At 48.4% G+C, this 24258-nt stretch overlaps 2 protein-coding genes across 12 annotated transcripts; both read right to left on the bottom strand.

Annotated features, from left to right (window-relative positions):
- Window positions 1–635: 635 nt before the first annotated feature.
- On the bottom strand, window positions 636–2689 carry LOC113630970 (polypeptide N-acetylgalactosaminyltransferase 1-like). Its single transcript, XM_027126926.1, is given in 3 exon segments — window positions 636–1711; window positions 1714–1998; window positions 2221–2689. Coding segments are annotated over 3 exon segments (1614 nt in total). The 5' UTR covers window positions 2630–2689; the 3' UTR covers window positions 636–791.
- A 3486-nt stretch (window positions 2690–6175) lies between these two features.
- Window positions 6176–18124, bottom strand: BRD2 (bromodomain containing 2). Of its 11 annotated transcripts, XM_027126925.1 has the most exons (14): window positions 15556–15863; window positions 13822–15148; window positions 11902–12205; window positions 11563–11654; window positions 11159–11296; window positions 10509–10647; window positions 10208–10422; window positions 9736–10110; window positions 9098–9226; window positions 8661–8912; window positions 8257–8522; window positions 7452–7756; window positions 7025–7147; window positions 6176–6917 (listed from the first exon to the last, which is right to left on the bottom strand). In XM_027126925.1, the coding sequence occupies exons 5-14, from the start codon at window positions 11267–11269 to the stop codon at window positions 6781–6783; spliced, it is 2052 nt and encodes a 683-aa protein (XP_026982726.1). In that variant the 5' UTR covers window positions 11270–11296; window positions 11563–11654; window positions 11902–12205; window positions 13822–15148; window positions 15556–15863; the 3' UTR covers window positions 6176–6780. The 11 variants fall into 11 exon arrangements, with proteins under 11 accessions (XP_026982726.1, XP_026982716.1, XP_026982720.1 ...); XM_027126915.1 differs by lacking the exons at window positions 11563–11654; window positions 15556–15863 and adding an exon at window positions 17739–18124; XM_027126919.1 differs by lacking the exons at window positions 11563–11654; window positions 15556–15863 and adding an exon at window positions 17437–17466.
- Window positions 18125–24258: the final 6134 nt, after the last annotated feature.

The raw sequence follows: 24258 nt of genomic DNA, 5'->3' as shown, positions 1-24258 counted from the left end.
GGCAATTAAAAATTACAATTCCAAGAGCCCACAAACCAAATTTAAAAAACAACTGTAGAAAGCAATTAAAACTACGTTCAAGGAGCCACTTTTTCAGCTCAATTTCAGCACCCCAAGGAAAAAAAAAGCATCTATGACTATCACAGATGAAACAGAATGAAATGTCATTGGAATCAGTTATTTTCCCCCACTGAGGTATAAAATCTATATAGAAATTTGATACTATACTATAACAAATTGTACTTCTCATAGTTCTGTTTTAATTTCCTTTAAACCCTGTTTAATATAGTTTTTTAAATTGTTGTAAAAATGTTTTCATGATTCTGAATCTGGTTCCAGTTCTTTTTCATTTATTTTTATATCAATATTTAATATACTGGCTACCAGTTCTAATCAGAAAAAAAAATCTTGGACATCTCTTCATTATAACAGCACATTCAGCAGAAATGACTGATGTGCAAGCAAACCATAAAAGGTGCTGCTCTCTGGAAAGCACATTTCGTAGATTGTTTCAGTCTGAATATTCTTTACAATGATTCTTGATGAAAGACTCTTAATCTTGTAAACATCAGTGTGCACAATCTCGCTACTATGTAGTTTCATGTCCTTGGACAGGAAGGCCGGTTCACAGCTAGTGAAAGAGAGAGCAGTTTAAGTTTTAATGGCTGATAAACCTTACATCCTGCAGGAGGAAAGCACTTTTCCTTTTTTGCTACTTAAGAATGTGGCAGAAATGTATGCTGAGGTAGCCCAGTCAATCCTTATTTTTTTCTTTTTTTGTAAATTTGGTCTCAGAATATTTCTGGAAGGGTTACATTTCAAAGAAGCCACTGCTGCTGGGACCGGCTTCCACTGCAGTCTCTAATGCTGGGCACCTGGCTGTCCTCTTCTGTGGCTTTCTCCAGGCACTGATTACTGTTCACATGCTGCAGGGTTAGTTTCACCGGATCATACTCCCAAAGTTGGTTGCCTTTTAGGTGGTGGCATGTGAGCATTGTGACTGGGCCATTAAGTTTGGAGACATCCAAGCAAAGGTCATCTGTTCTAATTTCTTTGTTGGCAGTGTAAGAGAAAACCTGATTACCTCCCATACCGTGACAGCTAAAAATTCCAACTTTTTCATTCTTTTTTCTAGCCATGTTATCTAGACACTGATTTGTTTCCACATTTCGTATCTCTCCCAAAGAGAAATAGTGACGTGGAATCTGAGAATCGGGATAAATATTCTCTAGGTATCAAGAGAAAGGTCTGCATTGGAGTTTGTGTCTTAGACCAAGTCTTGATGATATATCTCCATAATCTACCTTTGTAACACCTTGAGAAATTATATAGAAGAAATTCTTGAATTCATCCAACCACCCTTCTGCAAGTCGTCTGTTATTTTTATTGATAATCTGCCCTGTGCCTCCTGGAAACGTGTAGGGTGTAGCTTTCCGAAACACATGTCCAACATGTGAGCAAGTAACAATCTCCAAAGTTCCTCCACACTGCCAAATCCTAAAGGAAATTTCTAGGTTTTCTCCTCCCCAAATATCCATTCCAGCATCATATGTTCCAATTTCCTGAAAGTAATCTCTGTCTATTGAAAAAAGGCCTCCTGCCATTGTAGGTATTCTCACAGGAAGAGTTCGATCACCTTTCCTTCTGTCCATTTCTCTTTGGGGAACAGGATACCAGCGAAAGTTGAGCTTCCAGTTGAATCCACCATAGGTCCTGCCATGTACTCAAAAGTATCATCACTGATCACATCAATGATAGGACAGACCACTGTCTTCCTGTCATGTTTGATCCTGGCTAAGAGAGGCTCCAGCCACCCCACTGTACATTCACAGTGAGCATCTAAAAAGGTGATCACTTGGCCTTTAGACACTGCAGCTCCTTTTAACCTAGCTCTGATCAATCCAGAACGTTGCTCCATTCGAATTACGTGAACTGGTACTTTTAATTTTTTCACATAACTCTCTAGAGGTCTTTTCAAAAAGTCTCTTTCGGGCTTCCCTGGTGGCGCAGTGGTTGAGAGTCCGCCTGCCGATGCAGAGGACACGGGTTCGTGCCCCAGTCTGGGAAGATCCCACATGCCGCGGAGCGGCTGGGCCCGTGAGCCATGGCTGCTGAGCCTGCGCGTCCGGAGCCTGTGCTCCACAACGGGAGAGGCCACAACAGTGAGAGGCCCGCGTACCGCAAAAAAAAAAAAAAAAAAAAAAAAAAAGTCTCTTTCACTGGCATCATCTATTAGAACAATTTCTTCTAGCATGTGTCTTGGTGAGCGATTAATGACACTATGGACAGTTCGCAGAAGTGTGCTCCAAGCCTCATTATGGAAAACAATCACCACACTTGTGGTAGGAAGATTATCTGCATACACCTTTGTTTTACACCCTTCTAACCTAACATCTGGTAAAGATCTGTTGAGTGCAATCGTCTCACTTGGCATTAAATTGAACTGATTGATTTTAAACATCTCTTTCATCTTTTCTTGACCCTCTTTAGGAATGACGACTGGTTTCCCCATTTCTCCAGGACCTTCATGAGCCTTTTGTACTGGCTCTAGAACATCCCCAGCAGGAAGTCCTCTCTCTTTTTTTTCATCACATTTGTTGCATTCACTGAAGTAAAGCAGCAGGAACATATCCAAGAGTACCCAAATCAAGGAGGTGGCTAGGACCACCTTGCAATATGCAAATTTTCTCGTGGCACTTTAAGTCAAATGCAAAATTAAAAATATATATATAAATATACAAAGATCATGAAAATTATTCCAATCCAGTTTCATCAGAAATCACGTTCATAATCCCAAAGTGGTTTTTCAAATGAATTCATATCCCAAATCCTCATGTCCCACATCTCCTCGGTCCGCGCGCGACGGCCGGGGCGGCGGCGGGCGCTCCTCGGGGCCGGCCCGGGCGGTCGCGGTGCGGTTCCGCGGGCCGCAGCGCGGGTGCTACTCTCGGGCCGCCGTTCGCCGCGCCTTTCTTTTTTTTGAGTCATGCTGCATGGCTTGCAGGATCTCAGTTCCCTGACCAGTTATTGAACCAGGCCACGGCAGTGGAAGGCCGGAATCCTAACCACTAGACCACCAGGGAACTATCATCACTTTCTTCTGCTGGCAGTGCTCACTCCCGCCCTCCCTGACACAAACACTACTCATCCTTCCCAGATATATCTGAACAGTTCTCAGAAATCTCTCAGATCAGAACCCTCTTAAATTCTTTACAGATCTTTGCATATTGCACTGCTAAAACTTATAATTTTATTAAAAACTGTGATTTGCTGTCTAATGTCACCCCTTTTCCTGCTCCCAGAATGTAAACTATGGGGACAGCAAGACCTGCTAGTGGGATTCTGCAGAGCTTGAACTAGGGTGACGATCCAGGAAAGGGGAAAGAAGCAAAGACGGAGATCATGGAATCATCATATATCAGTTCCATCTACCATTCCCAGTCCCCTTCCTGGCTCTCTGGGAGTCCTTTTCTCATTGATCAGCGAGTCCTCCCCTGTGTTATTCTTGGCAAGCCTCAGAGAGTAACTCCAACCAGCTTTGTTTGATTCTTGTCCTGGGAGCCCCTCAGGGAAGCAGGGCTTTTCAGTCAGGATAGTGCTGAGAGAATCCAAGAGCAAGGCTGGCAGGGCTTGGACTGGGGTGCACACATTTGGGTGCAATTAGAAAGAATCATCTGGAAGACTGTCATGCCTTCATCTTAGAGCAAATCAGCCCAGTAACTGCACCACGAGCTAACTGCACTGATAAAGCAAGATTCAAAGACAAGGCAAGGGCCTTGCCTTTATCTTCACTGCCACACCTCCTGACTGAGCAGTTTGACAACGTCTAGATCAATGGTGTTTATTGAAAAATAAGACAATCAAAGGAACTCTGAATTAATGATTACTATGGAAACATTAAAGGCGAGCAAACGGCAAGAGGTAGCAAAAAAAAAAAAAAAAAAAAAGAGACAGTGGAACCCATGCTTACAAGAGCTGGAAAGAGCATGGGAGGTAATACTGCCCACGGTAGGATTCCATAATTGTTCCTTCTGGTTGAGCTGGGGACTGTGCTTGTTACTTTGGAAGACAGTAATTCAAACCAAAATGGGGATCAGACTCCTGAAACTATTACAATGCCTCAAGGAGAGGATGGGATACAGCTAAGGTTTTGACCAGTAAATTCGACTAAGGGAAAAGGTAAATCAAAGGGCTAAATGGCAACCTCAAGGGTCAGGAACCAGGGAAAGGACTCTTCACCAACAGACTTACCATCAGGAAATCCATGAACGTTTGTAAGCTGTCTAGTGAGGTGGTAAAGAGGGAGGTGTAAACCAGGTCCAGAGCCACTCTTGCCCAGTCTCAGCCTGCTCTGCAGTCAAGGGAATAAGCCAGGCCACCTACTTTTATAGCACTTAGACTGTTCTGGATTCAGTCTATAGGGAATATTAAATTGCCTCCACATGTACAATGTCAGAAACTCATCTTCTGAGAGTTGAAGTCTTTATTTTCCCAAACCACAATTTTAAAATACTTAAATGATGTGAACAGAAGGGGATGCAGCCACAGACAGTCTTCCAAGATTGTATGCCTGGTCTCCTCCCCAAACTAATCTCACACCTTAAATGCCCATTTAAATGAGATATAGTGTTAGATTGACACACATCTATTTGAAATCAACATTTATCCCTTTGGACTTAAATAAATCCTATCCCACACCCACAACTCGTAAGTACTACTGAACTTTCCAAATCCTTTCCATCACTTTTCTCTAGATGAACAGAGCTCAAAGGGAGTTGAAGAGTTCACTCACTGAGATCTACAATTAAGTGGGCTGAAAAGCCCAATCAGGGGGCTCCTCCCCTTTAAAAAACTAAGAGCCTTGCAAAATGGTAACAAGTGATTCCCAGCCCTGCTTGGGTATTACCATCTCTGAGCTTTTGCGTTGCCTGGGCCTCAACTTAAGAATTCAGGGAATTCCCTGGTAGTCCAGTGGTTAGGACTCTGCACTTCCACTGCAGGTCTGGGTTCAAGCCCTGGTTGGGAAACTAAGATCACACAAGTCGCGGGGTATGGCCAAAAAAAAGGATTCAGACAGAAACCCGTTACAAGCTTTTAGCAGCTCTGGAGTCCAAGTATGCAACAAGGGTTGAGAGTCACTGCTAGAGCCCAATTTATTGCTACCTCCAAAATCATCACTACCATCTCCACCATATTCCACTTTCCACCTGTTTCCAGCAACGTTACAGCAGAATAAACCATTAGGTTTACATTCCCAGCCTTCCATTTAAAAATTCAGGTTTTCTACTACAGCACATTATTTTAAACCGTCCCCTTTTGTAGGGTGTAAAGCCCCCCAAATTCCAGAAACCAGACATCTCATACTTCTCAACTATAGAGTCCTTCTGTCTATACAGCACGACAAGAGGTTGGACTTCTGGAAATTTTTTTTTTTTGTGGTATGCAGGCCTCTCACTGTTGTGGCCTCTCCCGCTGCGGATCACAGGCTCTGGACGCACAGGCTCACAGGCCATGGCTCACGGGTCCAGCCGCTCCGCGGCACGTGGGATCTTCCTGGACCGGGGCACGAACCTGTGTCCCCTGCATCGGCAGACGGACCCTCAACCACTGCACCACCAGGGAAGCCCTGGAAATGAGTTCTTGTGATTTCATTTTGGTAAGGATCACTGGAATTCTCTGAACTGGCATTGTATTAACCAACTTTGCAAAGCTATGTACATGTGCAACTTGAGGCCAAAGCAGCAAATTATAAAAGTAGACACAACTGCCTTTTTAAGGCAGATGCCCAATGCAAGAAGTACCTACTGTTGGCTACCTCCCATCCCTTTCACATCTTGCTAAGTGTCCAAGAAACAACCCACATATCCAGCACCAGAGGAAAACTTGAGCCTATTCCAAATCTTGAGTTTGAAACTTGGTTAAGATATGAATGAGCCAGAGAATTTTGTTTTCTTCATCTAAAACCAGAGCAAATTGCAAACTTTAAGGTTATTTTGGGGGATTCACTTTACAAACGGAAGATGCACTTCTATCACTACAGCAACAGCCTACTGGTTTATTTAAAACAGGATGGTCCTTTTTCCTCACCTCAGAGTACTTTCTTCAAAATCTCAATTGTATCACATTCATTTTGAAGCACTAGAAAAAAATGTCATTAAAGTAATAAACTCAAAACTTGAATAATATTTTCTTTATTTACAAGTTAGAATCAACAGACAAAGAAAAGACAATCCAGGGGACCAAATGGGGAGATGACTGAAACCCCCAGGGGCCCCAAATGGAGCAGAAGGAAAAGGGAAAACAGAGTAGAAAAAAAAAGTCAACGTAAAAAAAGAACGTCTTCCTCCCTCCCCATGGAGGCTGAGGGGACCACGGCCCCACCCTGCCTCGGCCTTACCTAGCTTAAAATAAATTAGAACAAACAACCTCAAAACAGGGCCCTTACAAGTGAACAGGGCAGCTACGGCCTCAGGTAACCCTGTATCAGGGCCTTTGCCCATTCCCACCCTTTACCCCTGCCCCACCACAGTCATTTTGAATAGGGGCTCTATGCCTAAGAGGTCACTCTCCATGGGGCTGGGAACGCAGTTGTATTTTGTCCATTTATGTCCCTCCTTCAGTAATTGTCCCTGCATTCCTCCCCCCTGCAGAGCCAGCTCTCCTACAGTGGGGGGAGGGGGTGAGATGAGGAAGTGTCACAGCAAAGGGAGAGTAGGGGTGGGGCAGGGTGGTCTAGGGGTCCGGTCCTGCGGAGCCTCCTGCCCCATCTGGCCTGGCCCCTTAGCCTGAGTCTGAATCACTGGTGTCTGAAGAAGAGGAAGATGAAGAAGAGGAGCTGGAATCCGAGCTGGAGCTGGAAGCACTGAGGCGGGACACTGCTACCTGCTGTGCCGATGACGTCTCTGTTTTTTCACTCGCTGCAGAACAAAGTTGAAGTTTGAAGATTATTTCAGTCTGATTTCCATTTTTCAAAAGTCAAGAGGGCAGGGTGTAGTGAATTCACAGTGGCTTACTGAACACTCACCTTTCTTGGGGGGCTTTTTGGTAGAATTGAGCTGCCCACTAACATCTTGTAACCGCTTTTCTAGTTCCCGCTTCTTCTCCAAAGCCAGTTCCTCCTTTGTCTTTCCCACAGGTTTCTTAATAGCTAGAAAAACAAATATACCAGGATTAAGATAGCCAGAAGCACCCTAGTTTCTCTGTCCCCTATTGTTGCCAAATTCCTTTCTTGAACATTGGGAAGCAACTAATCCAACCCTTATCATCCCAGGAGCTGATGATCTCAAGTCCATCAAGCATATGCCTAACTATCCTTCTCTCACTGTCCTCAGAACTTCATGAGGATTTGCTGAGTTAACTGAGTTAACTCTGCCCCTCTAGATGCAACAAATCCTCCTCAGAACTTCGCAAGGATTTGCTGAGTTAACTGGTGGGCCTCATTTCATACTCACTATAGGGCTTCCGAGGTTTCTTTCGTAGGCAGGAAAGGACATAGCGTTCAAGCTCTCTAAGTGTGGATGGCTTGAGCGTTTCAAAATCAATCTCAATTTCTTCTGGGTTTGAGTCACGTAAAGAGGGCTCCCTGGCTTGAATTATGTGTACAACTCGACCCAGTTTCTCCCCGGGCAACTTGTTGATGTCCAGGCTCAACTGCCGCTTCTCGTCGTAACTCATGGGCCTGCTTTCTTCCTCTTCCTCTGAATCATAGCCTGCAGGCAGGGCAGGTGGGGCTGTCTTTGTGGCCTTTTTGGGGAGTCTACGGGCAAAAGAAAATTGTCAATTGTGGGATATTCTCACTATTCAACCCAGTGACCTGGATTTCATGCCTGAAAAACTGTTTTCCATTAAGGCAAAAGAGTGGGCTACCAGACACTGTATCAGGGGAGCAGAGCTTCTATACATGTCAAACACTTTTATTAATCTCGGACTTTGAGAACTAAATATAAGTACGCTGGCACAGGTCCACTTTTTTTTTGCTCCCTAAAGCACTAACCCACCCCCGACCACAGAAGAAAACACGAAAAACCACAGATTCACTGGTTTAGAGAAGGGGTAGGCAGACTACACTGTCAGAGTCAAGCAGCTTTGAGAGACTACAGTCTTCAAAAGTCTACTTCATCACCTGGCCACTTGCAGAAAAAATTCGCTGGACCCTGATTTAGAGAAACCTTTGCAAGGAGTGGGAGAAATCATCCTCCCCGGAGAGATTAGAGACATAACTGAGCTGTCTCTGCTTCCATGTTAGATAGTACTCACTTGGTGCTACTTCCTCCAGAAGGTCCAAAGCCAGGAGGGCCTAGGGTAGCAGCGCTGCCAGCCCCACTGCCACTCGCTTTCTTGGACTTCTTGGGCTGAGATGGGCGAGGTGCCCGAGGCCCTTTGTCATCTTCCTCAACCCCAGCTCGGCCTCGATGCTTCTCTGCCTTCCGTTTCTTCTTTTTCTCTTTTTTTTCTCTCTTTCGCTTGGGCTTGGATATCGGGCCTTGGGACAGGGCAGCCAGTTGTTCATGTACTGCTCGAAGCTAAAGAGGAAAAAGAATCATGTGAAATAGAAAAAATAAATAGGTAAAGCAATAAAGACTGAAACAAAAAAAATTTAGGGCCAAGACAGCGCACAAACCTCACCCAGTAAACTGAACAGTGACAAATTAAAATAGTACCTGTTCCTGTAGTTCAGCCAAGCGATGAGCCCTTTCTTCCTCAGAGTCAGAGCTTTCACTCTCTTCTTCCTCCTCTTCATCCTCCTCATCTTCCTCTTCCTCCTCCTCAGAAGAGCTCTCACTGCTACTTTCCTCGCTGGAGGACTCTGAAGATGATTTGGCCAAGCCAGGGGGCAAGGCAGTAGAGACTGGTAAAGGCCCTGGTTCCAGTGGTTCATCTGGCATCTTGGCATAACGGAACTCAAATACATCCTAGAAAGAGACAGCAGACTCAAAACCATGCTAGTGGATATGCCCTGATCATACCCAGCCATATGGCAGCTCCAATTTACAACTGTAGAGACTGGGAGAGCCCCATGTTGAGGTTGTGCACCACGGACAGCAAAATTTCTCTCCCCAGACCCATTTATTCTTCCAACTCCGACCTTGACACTCACCTGTAACTTTCGTGCCATGGCCACGACATCATGGTCTGGGGGATTGTACTTATAGCAGTTGGAGAACATAAGCCGCACGTCAGCAGCAAACTCCTGTGCATCCCGGTAATCACGATTCTCCATCTTCCGCTGCAGAAGGAGGCAGCATCAGAAGCTGCACAGGCAGGAAGACTCACCTTTCCCTGCCAGCTCCAGACACCGCAAGGCTAGCCCTCTGGAGAGTACGGGGGCGGGGCAGGGGTAGCCTTAAGGATCTATGCCCTGGGGCTCAAGTTTGAAGTCAAAGGAATTTGGGTGGGTTGAAGAAATACCTATGTCTAGGAAAAAAAATCATTTCTAAGTGAAAAGAGAGGGTGGGTGGCCTCTGACTAAGCAGCCATCCCTTAACTTTCCTATCCTAACCCAATAGGTAGGACCTAATTGTAGATGAATAGCGATGCTCTGAACACAAAACCCACCACACTGTCTCAAACTCCAGAAAATATGGACTCCTAACAAGTACGTGACCTTCTGCCCCGTTACTATTTTGTAAAAATAAAATGCCGAGACTGCTGTGTGCCCGGAAAAAGTGACTGTTTTATTGATCCCTAGGCTCCAATCACTGCCTGAGTATCCCATCTGCCCCATGCAGTGGGTACCTTGACAGTGCTGAGGTCCATGGGGTGCTTAATGATGTCATGGTAGTCATGCAGGCCAAGAGCAGAAGCGTCCACTGGTTTATAGAAAGGCCAGGCATAGGCAGCATGCTTCTTAGAGAGTAATTCCTTCAAAATGCCATTGCAGTGTTTTAACTGTTCCGACAGCTTTCCTTTCTTGGAGCTTTGGTGCTGTTGCTGAGAGTCAGGCAAGTCTTTGCGTGGGGGCTTGATAGGGCGGCCACTCTCTCTACGCATAGGGGGAAGCCGTGCTGCCTTAGGCTCAAGACCCCCGGGAGGGCTAGCTGGGGAGCCAGGAGCCAGGATAGCTGTAGGTGTAGGGGTGGTAGTATCTGCTTTCCGCTTTACCCCTTTTTTCTGCAGAGAAAAACAAGACAGGAGCCTTTTACCCTGGGTCCACTCCATTCAAGACCTTTCCATCCTCATTGTCCAAAAGATATCCACAGATGTATACCTTGGCAAGGGGCTGGGCTGGGGGAGCTGCAGAGACAGCAAGGAGCGGGGGTCCAGCGGAGTGCAAGGACTTGAGAAGGGGCGAAGAGATGACCGATGGGTGGGGAATGTTGAGGACAGTGGTAGGTATCTCAGGTGGTGGAGTATACAGGGCTGTGTGAGACACAGAAGAGACAGCAGGCACCTGATGGGCACTGGTGATACTGCCCTGGAGTGCTGGGGTTGGGGGAGAGAAAAAAAGTTTAGTCTGATTATCTTTCCCATCTTTCGGTCTTCATTGGCAAAACTCCTTCTCTTCCTACCTGCCAATTTGGCCCCTTTCTTGTGGCTGTTCTTAGGGATAGTCACCACAAGCTCTTGTTCCTCTTGTGGCATTGATGCCACCTTCTGTAGAAAGATCTTTTCCAGCGTTTGTGCCATCAGGACAATATCATCAGTAGGCTACAGGAAACACAAAGAAAAAGTTCAAATGCCAGCAAAAGACAAGCAAAACCATTTTTCTCTGAGGAATTCCTAGCCCCAGGCATCACCACCACCCCCCTTACACAACTTCACCATCAAGTACTGAAAATCACCTGTATTGGGCCATTAAATTCCCTTTTCTCTTCCAACTCTGCCCCTCAAGATGCAACAAAGAAATAAAGTTCAGAAATAGAAGAATGAGAGCTGACTAAAAAAAAAAATAGTTCCTGCTCTACTCAGATCTCTGGAGATTTCTCTGAAAAACAGGGCCACTATCCACAAGAATAAAAAGTGTTCTATTTAAACATCTCTTAACTCTGGATCTCTGAAACCACATCACTGCTTTTAGTGGTACCTTTTGGAACTCAGACTTTCTAGGATCCTGACTACTGAGAACACCTACCGTAAAACACTTAAACCTTTCATTGATAAAGTAGTGATAAAAAATGCACTGTCTCTCCCCAACTACTAACAACACAAAAACACTCACCTTGTTGTAGATATAACAGTTGGTGAACATGGTATTAAAATCCTGCATACACTCTGAGGCAGCCCAGTAATAGTTGTTTTCAAGTCTCCTCTTAATAGTACCCATATCCATAGGCTGCTTTATAATTTTGTGATAATCCTAAAAAAAGAAATGGTAGGTCAGAGCTACAAAAAGATAAACACGCCTGTTCTCCTAAGCAAACTACCGACCCCAACACACACGCACATACACACCCCCTATGCGTCAAGAATACAAAGTCTCCTAAACTGCGGCCCCAATTAAATCTATGGGATAGGAAAAAAATGGAACAGGATTCTTATCACCCATAGGGAGGCCCCTACTGCCTTTCTCTAACCACCCACCTCCCACCCACTCTGGAAAAGCTTCCCATCCTGTGACATTACCTCTGGGGCTGGCTATCCATGGGCTGCATGAGGGAGAGGAAGAAGCTAAGAATTTTGGCCACCGTGGTCCTCTCCCAACCTGGGGTGGGAATCTGTAAAATGGAGCCAGGGCACAAAAGTTAAGGAAGGACACATGGAGGGCACAATGAGAGATGCTAAGATAGCAAGCGGTTGGATCAAACACAAAGGACCAAGAATCCAGAAATCTGGTGGCTATCTGCCCTACAGGGTAGAAATGGGAACTCCTAGGGGCCGCAGCAGCTACACTAGACAGCCCACCTCCACGCACACACATTCTTGTTCATTTCCATAGCTCCCCACTCCAATCTCTCTACTCACCGGCAGACCCAGTTTGACAGCATCCACAGGCTGCCGGAAGGGCCATGCAAACTGATGTTTCCACAGAGCCTTCATCACCACCTTGTGCAGGTATTGCAACTGGTTGGTAACCCGTCCTGGCTTTTTGGGATTGGACACCTCCGGGGGTGGTGGGTTGGCAGGGGTTAGTTGCAAAGCCGGCACTGAAGCCATTGTGGGGCTCTCGAATCCCTCATATAACAGGGAGGGCTTTCGAATCCTTTTCCCAGGCGCTGCTGCCTCTGGGCCCAGCCCCAGTAACCCTGCATTCCCCTCCCCAGGGAGCCTGTGAAGACAAGGAACAAAACCATATGTGATAATCTTGTGGAACTTGAGAAAGTACAATTTACACTAATTTACACTACGTACCCTCAATAAATCCAGGCTTGGAATCTAGTGAAAGGTGGTCAAGATTATGAAAATGAAACCAGTATCCAAACAATCCATGGAGCTTTTGTTCTTCTACTTCCTACCACCTCTTCTGTTCTTAGTCCTACATTCTGAATTCTCAAGTCTGATGGACTCTTTCATCTGTTTTTAAAATTTAAAGTGAAAAAGCCCAAGGTAATTTCTCACAAGGCACAGCCATTTGAAAATCACAGCCTTATTGGGATGGGACTTAAGCAAAATGGGTGGAGCTGAGAAACTCAAGCCCCAAGCTTCCTCCTCACTAGGGACTTGGTGGTTGCCATGGTGGTTGAGCCTGAGAGAAGCGGGTGAAAAGGAAACAAAATAGAAAAATTTCATAAAATGCTAATTAAACAGACACTTAAGAATCCACCTGTGCAGAAGGAATCAGCATCCTCCACAAGCTCTGGATAGTTAACTCCAAACAGATCAGACATCTAACGGAAAACCCTATCAACTCAAAATAAGAAAAAAATCAGACAAGGGAGCATTTGTCACACTTCACAGTCTGGAATACCCCAAGCTACCAGCCTCCAGAAATTATTCACAAATTCGTCTCCTCCCTCTGAAAAACTCAAAAAATAGAGCTGTCCGAACAGTCAAGGTCAGCAAGTTCCCTCAGAAAAGTGATACAGACCTCCCCTGCAACCCCTAACAAAAACTGCGATGCCGTTAACAGTTCCCACTGCAGCATCAACTCTGAAGATCAAACGCCAATAATGCACCAAGTTTACATTCTCTCTGGTGCTCCTCGAGACCAGGTGCTTCCCAAGGCCCAAGACTAAAGACGTTATACCGAAATCTCATTGTTTACATCCGCAGAGCTGGACTAGAGAATCCTTAGCTCCACCCTCCTACCCTGAATGAAACTCCCAATTGTATCACAAAAACAAAAAAAAAACACAGCAAAAAACCCAATCCTCTGCAACAAGACACACAACTCTCAACACAAAACCGCACCAGTCAACGAAAGACTAGCAAGAGCTTAATGACCTACCCCAACCATTAGGAAAGAGTGATCTTTCTACCTTCTACCCTACTCAGGAAATCTCCGTTTCCAGTCCTCGAGCTCTATCACCATGGCAACCCTGTAAAGCACAAGATACGGCCACGAACCCACTCCCCCAAAAGGCCTGACAAACCGTCGCTAGACACCAAACCCACGATCCGCAGGACCTGCTCCCCAACCAGCGTCCTTCCCCATTACATTCTGCCGCCACCTCCCTCTGCCCGACTCGGGTAAGATCTAACCACAGAGGAAGAAACAACATATAAACTGACAACCTGCGCTCCCTCCATATTCAGGATCTGGGCCACTGCCTCAGTCCCAAACCGCCGCTCAACCCCCTGCGCGAGCCCGGCGAGCCAACAGTTGCGCCACGGAACAACAACGCGCCCCACTCGGTCCCGCACTCCCTCCGAATCCGACGCCCCACACCCGCGCGCTGCAACTCGTAAACGTCCCCTTCCCACACGCCGTTCGCGGGGACGTACTTGTTGTGGGGAGTCACGTTTTGCAGCATCTTGACCACGGGGAACCGGCGCTGCCCTCAGCCGCGGAAAGTCCGGGTGGCCTCGGTTCCCCTTACCTTCCAGTCCAGCATAACCCGGGAAGTGAAGGGGGGGGTCGGGGGCCGCTGCCCTCGGCCCTCCAGGCAACAACCCCCCCCCGCCGGGCCGGCACGAATGCAGTCTCCTCCGCTGTTTCTCGGAGAACTCCCGGCAGCTTGGCGCGCTCCGCAGGAGGCGGACAGCGAGAAAATGGCGGCGGCCCCAGCTGAGGCGGGCGAGCGAAGGGGGACGGACTCTTCAAACCCCAGGACAGTCCCCGATCCCAGACACCGTCGTCAATATTGCCCGCTGTTGGTCTGCAAGGATCCCCTCTTCCTGCCAGGACCGTCCGGCGCGGACGAGGTCCCGTTTCGATCTCGGATGGAGGCGGATGAACACGAAAAGTGGTTTAGGGAGCCGCCGCCTCCATCTTTGAAATCCTCTTGAGGGCGGAGTAGAGGGGGTGGACAGACTCCGAGGACTGGGCGGGGCTCGAAAAAGGGGAGCTTCGGGGGCTTCTATGGGGTCTGTACTGTCCGCCGGGACCGGTCATAGGCCGAGACGAAGGCCATTTCCAAGCGGATGGACGTGGATTGTAATGGCGGCCCCGGACGACTCGAAGGCTCTGTATAGGCAGGCAGAATCCTCCAGCTCGTTCTAGAGGCTGCTCCACTCCAGCGCGAAATGGCGCCGCCGAGCCCCGCGCCAGCCCTTTATATATAGGCAGGGGGGCGGAGCTTCGCCGCTCATGCGCGCCACCGCGCTCGCGACTTCCCCCACCCCCTCCGCGCGCGCGCGCTCGCTCACGCGCGTGAAGAAGCGCAGTCGAAGGGGGAGGACCACCTCTCCGCGGGAGCGTTTTCTATTGGTCGGCGGATGCGATGACGTCATAAGCCTCATTTCCAACGCGTTAGTCACCAGGCAGAAGAATGCCGCATAGACCCACAGGGAAGCGGCAACCCGCCACATCTCCGAGCCAATTGGCTGCGCTGTGGTTCGGCAACTCCAGGGAAAGAGCGAGGTTGGCAGGGGTGCAGCACCCTCTCCCCGCCTCCCCTTCCAACAAAGTCTTCCCAGGCGTCCAAGCCCAGTGCGACTGGTGACTGCCAAGCTCGGGCAGGTCGTGCCGTTTGTAGCTCCTCCATTGGCCAGACTGGCAGGACTGGAGGCGGCCGCGTGGGCGTAGTCAGCCTGGGCCCGCCGGGGTGTGGTCACAGGACGCCCGCGGCTTGTTGTTCTCGGCAGTGAGGAGGCCGCCGCAGTAAAGAATCTGAAATGAGGAAGGAGACGCCATCTTAGAAGCCGCGGCCTGGCACTGGCAAACAGCTAAGGGCTCCCAAACGCAGCAAGGAACCGAACGTTCCCGTTCTCCGCAATCAAAAATACAGAATTGATAATTAAAATCCTCCCTTTTCTTCCCCAAGCCAAACAATCGAAAGACAAAGGCAAAACTCTCCCCAGAATCTACCATCTGTGAACTCTTAAAGGCTTTTCACCAACAAGGCAACCAAACAGAATACGTTCCAAACACTTGCACCCCAAGCACCTCTCCAATCCCTCCCACTCATACCTTCAGGTACCAATACAAATATCTGCCTGCTCGACAAAACCTCGGCAACCCTTAACTGGGAGCAAAATCTCCAAACGCACCCATATACCCTTTAAAATGAAACCCACCTCCTCCCCAAACTTCATTCCGGTGTCTGGCTCAGAGCGGAAAAAACAAGTCCCGCGAGGGGCGAATCAGGGTGAACGCCCTCCCCCTCCTGGCGAGCTCAGACCTTTCCCCACGCTCCCCGCCCTCCCCTCACCCCGAAGGCAGGCCCACACCCTCTAAGGGTCCTGGCGTCGCGGGGGCGGAAGGGCCCCCCCATCCCCCCCACCAGGGTTCGGAGTCCTCCCCACGGAGCGGCTGGTCCATCGGTCAGCGCCAGGGAGGAGGGCGAGCGGAGGAGGCGGCGGCTGCGGCTCAGACTAGCCCTCCCCCTCCTCTCCCCTCCCCCCTCCCCCCGGGCCGTCCGCCTCCGAGGAGGGGCAGGAGCCATTTTGGGAACTCAATTTCGCCCCCTCCCCCCAACCCACTCAACTTACATTTTTCCCACAATCTAGTACAGTAATCTGATTAGGGTTACAGACTAAGTGTGAATAGAGCCAAAGCACAAGGTCAAGATCTCTAAAGCCACCTCTGGGGCTCCCCCGCCCCCTTACCGGAGAGTGAAAGAATTTCCCCCACCTGGGCTTTAGTGGGGGGCCTTCCCCTCCTCCACGTCCCCTCTTCTGGCTACCAAGGAAGAAAACAGACTATGTATTTCTGAATAAGGAAATTAAGGTAAGTTAAGGAATATAAGAGCCCCCTCCCCCCGCAAACCCAGGGCTTCGTGAGGGCCTAGGTCCTTGAACTCCAACTAGGTCACCCTCCCTCCGTAGCGGCCCTGGAACCCTAACCTCGCTTACTGTGTCTAAAATGGCCATCAATTCTCGACCACCCGAGTCCGGCAAACCCTGCGGAGGAGGGGTAGTGGGCACGGGGAAAGCAGTCTCTCTCCTCCCCCCCACCCACCTCCGATCAGACCTCGGCCCCAAAAGTACACGCGGGCCCGCCCGGGTGGCTGCAGCAAAGAGAGCAATGACACAGCAACTTTGCAAAGGCCTTCTCCCCTCCCCCATTCCCCTCCCCCTAATGGCCCAACCTCCCCAATCTGCCTTTCTCCACCCGGGGCCTTGCAAGTCTGCACACAGGCCCATCAAGGGGCCGGCCAGGGAAGAAAATTTAGGAGGTCGAGAGTATACAGGGCCTTATTAGAAAGGAAAAGGGCAGCCAGACAGTACTCTGGCTTATTTCCCTGCATTCCGGAAAATCACTGCTCTCCGCTCCCTCCCAGTTCTCCCTTCCCCTACATGAGTCACAGGGGAGGCTACTGCTACTCAGTAATTTGGAAAAGTAACTCTTCCCTCCTTTCCGTTCCCTCCCCCGCAATACACAAGGAAAGAACTGTTCAGGAATGGGGGAGGGGATGAAGGAGGCAAAAGACGCCACCCAGGAGAAACCCGAAACCTTGGGAGCTGTGAAATCGTTCCAGGTCCTGAGACTCACTCTCTCCTGTCTCAGGCCACGATTTCCAACCCCTCCCAAGACGCCGGTTGGGCCGGTTTCTGCTCCCAAGAGGACCTCAAGCTTCCAGCCTGCAAGCCCTCCCCAGCCTGGGGTAGACACATGCTCAGCTAAGACCCCCGCCGCGGCAAAGAAGGTTTTGTTCGGAAGGCTCCGCAGGTCATGTCCACGTGAATGCACACAAATTCGATAAGCGAGTCGAAGTGTAACCTCCACCGTGCCATGTGGCGACTGCCATCTTCCTACCACTGATACAAAGGAAGCACAGAAATGCTCCTTAGTCTCTGCGGAGAAAGGGAGTGGGCGCCTGGGAACAATCTCAGTTTACAACCCGGGTTGCCAACTCTCAGCATTCCCATCTACGAGTAAGAACTACAGTCACCACTCCCACTCCTCAGCCCACTAGGTCACCCCACCCTCCAAACGCCAAAAGGATCCCTTCTCACCTGGCTCCAAGCTCCTGTACCCCCAGGGGACGAATGGAATGGGGGGGAACACCGCCCCCACGCCCCTTTGCCCTCCAATTGGTATTGAGACAGAGGTTGGCCATTCCCCTCCCCCACCCGAGGGGCCCTCTCCTGCTCGCCCCCCTACACACTCCCATTGGCTGTAAACTGTTTGAAGGACAAATCCTCCCACCCTCAGGATTCTTCTCTGCACCCCAAGAATCTCCCTCCCGGACTCCCCACCATTGGTTAGGCACTTAAATGACTGACAACGCCCCCGCCCGCCAAAGGCCCCGTCTCACCTGGATCCTGGAACCTTCCAGGGGGGCTCCAATGTTCCCCTTGTCTTGGTGCGGGGGGAGGATGTAATCCGGGGTGTCACCCCCCCGGAAACTGAGGTTGCTTTGGGGGAGGGGGCGTAGCCCCCAGCCCCTCCCTTCCCGACTGAGCTGGGGGGTGGGGAGAGCATCGGGGCCGCGCGGCCACGTCAGCAACATCCAGATTGGCTGACCCGGGTCACGTGCCAGCCGCTCCCTTCCCCCCACCGCCACGGGGGCGTTTTCCGTAGGTTCCTAGGGGTCGTTCAAGGGGCCAAGGGGGCCGCATGGCCCAGGCATTTCTCCACAGACCCAGAGCACTCTAATGCCGCTGCTTCTGCATATCCCCGGCTTCCCATCCCGCTATCGTCGACCCTCTCCCCCCCACTCGCCTCTCCGTACGGGTTCAGCATGGCTGCCGCAGCCCGGGAACGTGCACAGCGCAGGCGCATGGGTGCGACCGGATTGGGGGAGGGGAAAGGAGAGCGGGAGGCCGCGGGGAGAGCAGTGCGCAGGCGTGAGGGCGGGTTCCGTAACTCCCGCGGCGGGGCTCGGAGCGCGCGCAGTGGGTGGGGCGGAAGCGGGCGCGGCGCACCGGCCTCCCGCCTCAGCAGGCCTTACCCCACTGCGGGCGGCCTCGCGGGGCAGCCGGGGGAGCCCTGCCTCGGTTCCTTTTCCGCAGGTGGAGGGTGCGGCTTGGGACGCCCGAGCCGGAGTGCAGTGGGAACGCGCGCCGCCGTGCTGTTGTCAGTGGAGGAGAATGGGGCCTGGACCTGGAGTTGTGAGGGTTTGCAGGGTGGGGTCTCTTCCCGGCTGTAGTGTGGTTCCACGACGGGAGTGTTGTCACCGCCCTCGTTGTGCTTGCGGCGGGGAGAGGAGGTGCGGGCGGTTGGTGTGGGCGTTTTGTTCGGTCTCTTTGTCTTAGGCCGCTTTCTAACCTCTCATTTCCCCTGAGTCTACCTGGAGTTCCTTACTTTATTGAGACCTGCCGGAGCCTGGACTCCTTTGCCTGCTGCAAAACTTGCCGGCCTTTTGATCACTTTTACTTCTTTACTGGGCTCGTCTCGATCATTTGAGTTAAAACACTTAGGCTTTTTCTAAGGCTTTACCCTCTGCTCATGTTGAATAAAACCCATAAAAGTCTAATCTAGGGATGGTTGCCACCTAAAGGCGACCTTTTACTTGTTCATGGGCAGTAATCCCTCCCTTGACCCTCAGTGTGGTTCAAATATTCACTCTAGTTCATAACTCCCCACCCCCACCCGCAGAACGGAACAGAAAGGCCAGCTTGCGCGAGAGTTCTTGGCTTTCCATCGCCCACCTGTAAACTGGGCCGTGTCTGTGTTCCTTTACCACCATTGTACTCGAAGTCCTCTCTTCGGATTAAAGAAATGTATTTTCCTTTTGACCTGGTCAATCTTATCTGTTACTCTGAAGCTCTCCTCCATTTTCTACCAATTAGTATTTTTAACTAATCCCTTAATACGGGTTTCCCAGCCTAAAAAGAAGATAAGAAAGACAACCTTATCAATATTGTATTCCCTTGTGGACTCGCTTATCTAACTCTCAGCTCCCCTGCAGTCAAGACCTGAAATTGTCATCTTAATGTTCCTCTCTCTGCCTCATTCCCCACTCTAGCTCGTTTCTTCCACTACTGAAACTGTCCTGGCAAATGTCACCAGGAACCTCCTAATTGGCAAAGTCAGGAAGCAGTTTTCAGTTCTCACCTTATTTGACCTCTCTGAAGTATTTGACATTTGATCACTCTTCCTTCCTGAAATTCTCTACACCCTTGATTTCTGTGACTACTTCTCACTTGTTTCTTTTCCTGCTAGTCCAACTGTTCCTCTGGTCTCCTTTGTGGACTCTTCTTCTTCGGCCCTGTTGATGTTTGCCAGGGTTTTGCCTCAGTTTGCTTCTAGTTCTGTTCATCGTCTCTAAGTAATCTCAGTGGCTCAGAGCCTCTCAGATCTGTATTTTTAGTTCAGAGGACTCTCCTGAGCGAAACTCACTACTGAATTTTACCACTTGGATAATCCTCAGACACTTCAACGTTTTCAAAATTGATACAATCTGTATGTACCCTAGACCTGCTCCGTCTGTATTATCCAGGCTGATGGCAGCTATTCAATCAAAAAGCCTGGAATCTGGGAGCCATTCTTGATTTCTTTTTCTCACAACATTATATCTCCTAGGCTTATCATTGTGCCTCTAGTACAGCCATTGACTCACACTCTGTCCTAGTCCTATCACCTGAGCTGTATCAACAGCTTCCTAACTGATTTCCTTATTTCTAAAGCTGCACTGTTCACTATGGTAGCAACAAGTGGCTGTTTAACATTAAATACTGTTTTAAATTTAGTTCCTCAGATGCCCTAGCCTCATTTTAAGTTCTCATTAGCCATGTGTGGCTAGTGGCCATCATACTGGATAGCACAAATTATAGAACATTTCCATCATTGAAGAAAGTTCTCTCGAACAGTGCTGCTCTAGATTTTTCTCTCTGCCTCTGCCACAATACTGCCAGGAATGAGCTTTCCAAAATACAACTCTAGCCATATGCTACTGTTTAAGCCCCGTATTAATTTCTCATTGCCTGTGTGATAAAGTCCAAATTCCTGTGCTTGCCAGAGAGGTCTGCCCAGCTCTCCAGTGTCATGTCTAGCCACTTCCTCTTGGGCCCTATATTCCAGCCGTATTGAACTGTTCCCCAGATACATCATTTTGTTTTACACTGTATTTTACACATACTGCTCTCACTACATGAAATATGCTTTTCTCCAGTCCATCTAAGCCCAAATACCATCATCTGAAAAGCCTATCCTTGCCTTCCAAATTGAGTTGACTGCTCATCCCTTGGTGTCCCTTTCTCTTATGATTGCACCTTTCACAGTGAATGGCATATATGTGATGCCACATGTTTCTCTCCCTTACTAGACTTTGATCTTGAGAACAGGGCCATGTTGTTTTGTTTTGTTTTTATTTTAAATGCCCCCAGCTCCTGGCTCAGGACCTGGCCAATATGAGGTGCTCACAAAGTGAGCAAATGTTGAAGGAAGTTGATGTTTACATAAGTATGTGACTTAGGTAAGATTGTAATGTATGTGTTTGGAGCGGGGGCTCCATGCGTAGTATTGGGGAAATAATCATAGACAAAGTTATTGTTGTCAGATAAACATTTGAGACACTGGGATGGTGTGAGGAAAGACAGAACAGAGCAGGTCATTTTCCCAGAGCACTGCAGTCCAATCTGGCCCGAGTAAAATATAAGCTACAAGAAGTAGAGCCGGAGGAGATTGGAAGTTACATTTATTTGAGGCAGTATGATGATTTCCGGTGCTGTTAAGTTTGGACCTAGTGGAGAGCCTCTGAAGTTTTTTGAGCAATGGCTTGATTGGAATTATGTCATTAGATAGGAATCCTATCTTCATATCCCCAGTGGCTATCACTATACCTGTTAATAAACACCAAATAAAAATGCCACGTGTTGGAAGGAGGTGAGACTGGTGATAGCTAAAATTCATTGAGTTTTTGAAATGTCTCAGGCCCTATTATAAATGCTTTACATGTAGGAACTCTTCTAATGTTTATAACCCTATAAAGTAGATACTATTGTTATCACTCCCATTTTTCAAATGAAGCGACTGAAGCAAGAGATATTAAATAATTTACTCACAGTTACGTGTTTAATAAGTGTACAGAGTTGGGATCTGAACCCAGGCAGTCTGTCTCTGGGTGGTATGTTATTCTGGTTGTTAGGCACAGCAGGTTTTTTGGTTTTGTTTTTGTGTTTTTTTTTGCGGTACGCGGGCCTCTCACTGCTGTGGCCTCTCCCGTTGCGGACAGGCTCCGGACGCGCAGGCTCAGCGGCCATGGCTCACGGGCCTAGCCGCTCTGCGGCATGTGGGATCTTCCCGGACCGGGGCACAAGCCCGTGTCCCCTGCATCGGCAGGTGGACTGTCAACCACTGCGCCACCAGGGAAGCCCCACAGCAGGTATTTTAAAATCAAAGATTGAAGTTCGAGGAAAAAAAAGATTAGTTGAGGTAGATTTGGAAGTCACCTTTGAGGTGTAGTTTGAATCAGTCATGCAGGTAAGTAGGTGAGATTTATAAGTGAGGAAGTATGGAACAATTTAGTTGTGGGTTGAAGATCACGCTCTGGGTTGCATCCTCACACAGCAAGAATAGGAAGAGAAACCAGTGTAAGAGCATCAAACAAGGAAAAGCAGAACAACATAATATGAGGAAGCCAGAACAAGAGAGGGCTGCAGTGAGGATTTCATGTTTATTGAATGAATGACTAATCAGGAGTTTTTAAGCTTGTTTGTGCCATGCACTTATTTGGCAGTTTGGTGGAGCCTTTGGACCTTGTCTGACAATAACATTTGTAAATGCATAAATAAAATACACAGTTATCAAAATATTAAAAGAAATGTGTGATGATCTAGTAATAATGTGTTCCCTTATTAATAGAATACTAATACAATAAAATGATTTATTGCAGGTCTAAACTCATAGTTGTAGAGGTATTTTGAGATGGCTATGATATGAAAATATTCATTGATGGTGATTTCTATTGATGACATTACAGGTACTGCTCGTACTACAAAGACTTGTTTTCTACATTCATAAAATTAAGTTTCAGTTAATTAGATGTTCTTAAAAATAAAGGTGACTCTTTTTGTTCCATCCAAGTTCATGGACCCCTGAATTTTATGGCATGTGGACTGCAGGTTAAGAAACCCTGTTCTTTTTTTTCTTTTTTTTTTCGCCACGCGATGCGGTTTGCGGGATCTTAGTTCCCTGTCCAGGGATTGAACCCGGGTCCCGGCAGTGAACGCGCGGAGCCCTAACCACTGGACTGCCAGGGAATTCCCAAAAACCCCTGTTCTGATTGAATGAAGAGACAAGATCCTGCAGAGGGTGTGAGAGAATGAAGAAAGGGGAAATCTCACTAGGTTGTTGGTGATCATTACTGATATTGGAGAGCAGTTTTGTAGTCTGGGGATAGAATTCAGAGTATGGGGAACCTGAAAAACCCAGGCCAAGTAATTCAGATTGAATCTCATAGAAAGGGGGGAGCTGTTTAAGTTTTGAGAGGGGAAGGAAGAGCTACCTTTGTAGGAAGTTACTTGGCATCAGCGTGCACCATGGATTGGCTTTGGAGAGACTGGAGGTAGGTCAGGTAGGAATCACAGCACACATTCACCCATGGAATGAAAAGGAATAAAGTCATAGCATTAGAATTAATCACACTTAGAGGAGAATGCAAACCTCGCTGTGGACCACGAGGTCCCACGTGGTCTTGCTTCTTCCTGCCTCTGGCCTCATCTGCTGTCTGTGCTCTCTTATTCACTAATAATATGCCAGCCACACAGGTCTTCACCTCCCTGAAGGAGCCAGCTCCTTGCCTGCCTCAGGGCCTTCCTCTTCTTCCCCCTCTGCCTGGCTAACTCCTACTCACCCTTCAGATCCCATCTCAATATCACTAGGTTCCCCGTTTCACTTAGTGTCTCTTATGGATCTCAGTTCTTTTCCTTCACAGTACCTTTTACAATTTGGTTTTGTAGGTTCGTATAATTACTTGTTTAATGCCTCTGTTTTCATTAGATTATAAGTTTGGTCATGTAGGTGTCTGGTGCCCAGCATACTACGAGGTACATAGAGGGTAATCAGTAAATATTTGCTAAATAAATAAATGAATGAACCTCGTTGAGCCACAGATTTCTTGTTTATATAATGGCAGTAATAAATTCCAACCTTGTAGTGTAGTTGGCAGGATTGCTGTATTCAAATAATACAGCTAAAAGGGAACAATGAATATGGATGTGAAGAGATCACTGAGCTGGGAATGAGGGTAAAGGTGGGAGCTGGATGGGCACTCTGAATTAGGCTGTGGCAGGGAGGAGGAAGAAAATGGGAAGATGAGTGGGGTGCACAGGGAAGGCAGTGGGAGTGAAGATGTCTGTAGAGTGGCCCACAGACATGCCTGGTAAGATTTACTGTTGTTTTTTTTTTGGCTGTGTTGGGTCTTTGTTGCTGCGCGCGGGCTTTCTCTAGTTGCGGTGAGCGGGGGCTACTCTTTGTTGCGGTGCGCGGGCTTCTCATTGTGGTGGTTTCTCTTATTGCAGAGCACGGGCTCTAGGCCCACGGGCTTCAGTATTTGTGGCACGAGGGTTCAGTAGTTGTGGCTTGTGGGCTCTAGAGCACAGGCTCAGTAGTTGTGGCACATGGGCTTAGTTGTTCTGTGGCAGGCATGTGGGATCTTCTTGGACCGGGGCCCAAACCCGTGTCCCCTGCTTTGGCAGGTGAATTCCTAACCACTGCACCACCAGGGAACCCCAGATTTACTGTTGAAATATCCACGTTAGAAGGAATGACCTATCATTCATCTAATGCTTGAAGGCTCTTCTAGGCCCAGCTTCAACACCTTCAGTAACCAACAGCCCATTTATTCATCCAATGAGTAGTCACTTGCTGGTGGGCCTTCTTGGTAGATGCTG

The sequence above is a fragment of the Aethalodelphis obliquidens genome, unplaced genomic scaffold, assembly GCF_003676395.1.
Source record: "Aethalodelphis obliquidens isolate GAN/ISIS:26980383/991018 unplaced genomic scaffold, ASM367639v1 scaffold31, whole genome shotgun sequence".
Classification (NCBI taxonomy): domain Eukaryota; kingdom Metazoa; phylum Chordata; class Mammalia; order Artiodactyla; family Delphinidae; genus Aethalodelphis; species Aethalodelphis obliquidens.
The sequence above is the reverse complement of the archived record's forward strand: the minus strand, read 5'-3'. Positions and strand labels throughout refer to the sequence as shown.